Here is a 2,546-nt window from a genome sequence, read left to right on the forward strand (position 1 = left end):
CCCAGGGCTGTATTTGTCAATTATTTTTATTTGTATTTTAATACAGGGTCTTGCTAAATTGGCTGAGGCTGGGTCCTAACCCATGATCCTACTGCATCAATGGCCCAGGTTTGTGGGATTATAGGTGTGTGCCACCATTCTTAGCTCAAAATAATTCTTAAGAGTGAGTGCAATTTAATGTGTGCAATTTTAAGCAAAGGAAGGAAGCATGTACCTCTAATAGATGTTCTCTTAAAGAACATTTAAGAAGTATAATGCAGGAAGAAAGAAAATATGCCCAGAATGAAGGTCTGAGACCAAAAGTAAATAGAATAAATAGCAGAAGTTTATTAAACTGCAAATGAAGACCCTGATGCCAATATAGTGAAAAAATATTCACAGGCCAGATATGTTATTTTGACACAACAGAAAGTGTGGCATCCTAGCTTAATCAATATTTGTCAGAGAGAATATTTTATAAAATAAAGAAAATTTTTCTAATAAGAGTAGAAAAATACTCTAGATAAGTTTTGTCAGAAGGCGACTCTTCTTCCCACATGTAAGTTGAGTAATTTTTGTTATTTGAGTGTCAGCTGTGATCAGCACCAAAGGACTGACTGTGCCATAGCCATTGGCCACAAGCATCTGGACACACACCAGGATGGCATTATTAGTCCATGTCAAGCCTATGGCCATTGAAATGAGGGAGTCTGCGCAGTACAGGATGGCAAAGCAGCAGATCAGCAGCAGGATGCTCTGAGTGGCCCTTTGTTCTGGAGAGGATTTTGGAGGGAACCTGGAATTGCGAAGATGCTGGGACCGCTGTGTGTGTCTGTATAAGAGAAGGACCATGTACCCACTGGAGAGAACCATGAGGCCCACAAAGAAGACATCCCTGCATGCCATCAAGGTGAGAAAGAATGGTCTGTGGATGTGGCTCATGGGCAGATAGGAACAGAATTCAGTGACAAATAGAAGCCCAGGCTGGGTCTTATTCGGTGTGGCCACAGTGTAGAAAAGCAGGTTGCTGTAGGTGGACATGGTGAGGACCCACAAGAAAAGAAATAATGCTAGGATGGGATTTGTGGATTTCAGTTTGAAGTGGGCCAACCAGGAGCCACTGGGACTAATGGTGATGGCCTGAAGCACACTCAGGACACAGGTGGTGCACATGGAGAATCCCCTCATGACCTTGTTCAGGAAGACAAGCACTTTGCATTTGAAGTCACCTAGAATGTCCTGTGTTTCCCAAATGTCTGCAGATACCAAAAGGCCCATGGTGAGGAGCATGAGGATGTGTGTTAGAGCCAGGTGGGTGACGGGGAGGTCAGTGAGCCTGGGCTTGTGGCCCACAAGGACAGCAGCAGTGTGGAGGCAAAGCAGAAAGGTGTTTGCTGCAATCCCAATGGCAGCCTGGGTATAGAAGGCATTTCTTATGGCAACATAACTGAACTGTTGGTCCATCTTCATGGGATTTTAGAGCAAATGTTTCTGAAAGGAAATACATTAGTACAGTAGAGTGTGTGTGGAAGCAGTCGAATTTTTATTGACAGGCTTTCAATTATCAACTCATACTTTTTTTTCTAGAATTATAATTTATCAAAATAGTTCTATGTAAATATGACTATTTCTGATTGCTAATTTTAATATCAAGTCAAGGCCTGGGGTGTGGCTCTGGGTTGCAGGCTGGCCCACATTCATGAAGCACTGGGTTCTGTCCACTACATTACAGTCAATATGTTTATCAGCATCACTTGTTTCTCTAAGAAGTTACTTTTAAAAAAATCTACTTGTCACCTCAAGGTATATCCATATAATATATTTATCTGAAAGTTTGTAGTACCTTCTGTGCTTTTGTGGATGTCATTAATTACATTATTTGATGGATAGATTTAGTTACTTTCCTATTTTCCCTGCAAATTTCCTATTTATGATAAGAGGGCAGATACCTCCTCAGTTAACTTTCTATCTGGAAGATCCAAATCAGTGCTGCCCATATAGACATTGTTCACCAAAGACTCTTGATGTATATCCTAGACAAGGGGAGATAGGAATCTTCCAGGAGCAATGTCTCAAGGGACCCATTCTCATGGTTTATTTATGGAAGTTCAGGACCCTGAGGGATTTAGTAATATGTATCCTGAACCTAGCAGCCTTTGTTTAACCAAGGCCCTCCACTTATTAGGTAGGTGAACATTGTCAGTCAATTAACATCATGAACAAAATTGAATAAGGAAAAATCATTTTTCATAGCATTTTTGGAATAAATAAGTAAATATATGAAAATCATTTAGAAAATGCTTGACATGTATGGAGTAGTATAACAGTGTTAATTATTTATTCATTTTTTATCACCACCTAACTTTGGCTTGGGAGAGTTTATGTAGCACAGTAAATATTTCATATCTGAGAGAAGAAAAGCCTACCATAACATTGGCTTCCTCTGGCATATTTTTATCCTTGGATACTCGAGGAATTCTAAGTTTAAAAACAATTGTTATTTTCTCAGGGAAGAACTTCAGATATTTCCACATTCAAAATCCATTATGTGGAGACAGTTGTTAGGG

General features: G+C 39.9%; 1 protein-coding gene across 1 annotated transcript; it reads right to left on the minus strand.

Moving 5' to 3' along the window:
- Positions 1-498: 498 nt before the first annotated feature.
- On the minus strand, positions 499-1,443 carry LOC113177593 (putative vomeronasal receptor-like protein 4). The gene has a single exon (XM_026382151.2). It carries the CDS (start codon positions 1,441-1,443, stop codon positions 499-501), a length of 945 nt encoding a protein of 314 aa, XP_026237936.1.
- Positions 1,444-2,546: the final 1,103 nt, after the last annotated feature.

This window comes from Urocitellus parryii, chromosome 11, assembly GCF_045843805.1.
Source record: "Urocitellus parryii isolate mUroPar1 chromosome 11, mUroPar1.hap1, whole genome shotgun sequence".
NCBI lineage: Eukaryota > Metazoa > Chordata > Mammalia > Rodentia > Sciuridae > Urocitellus > Urocitellus parryii.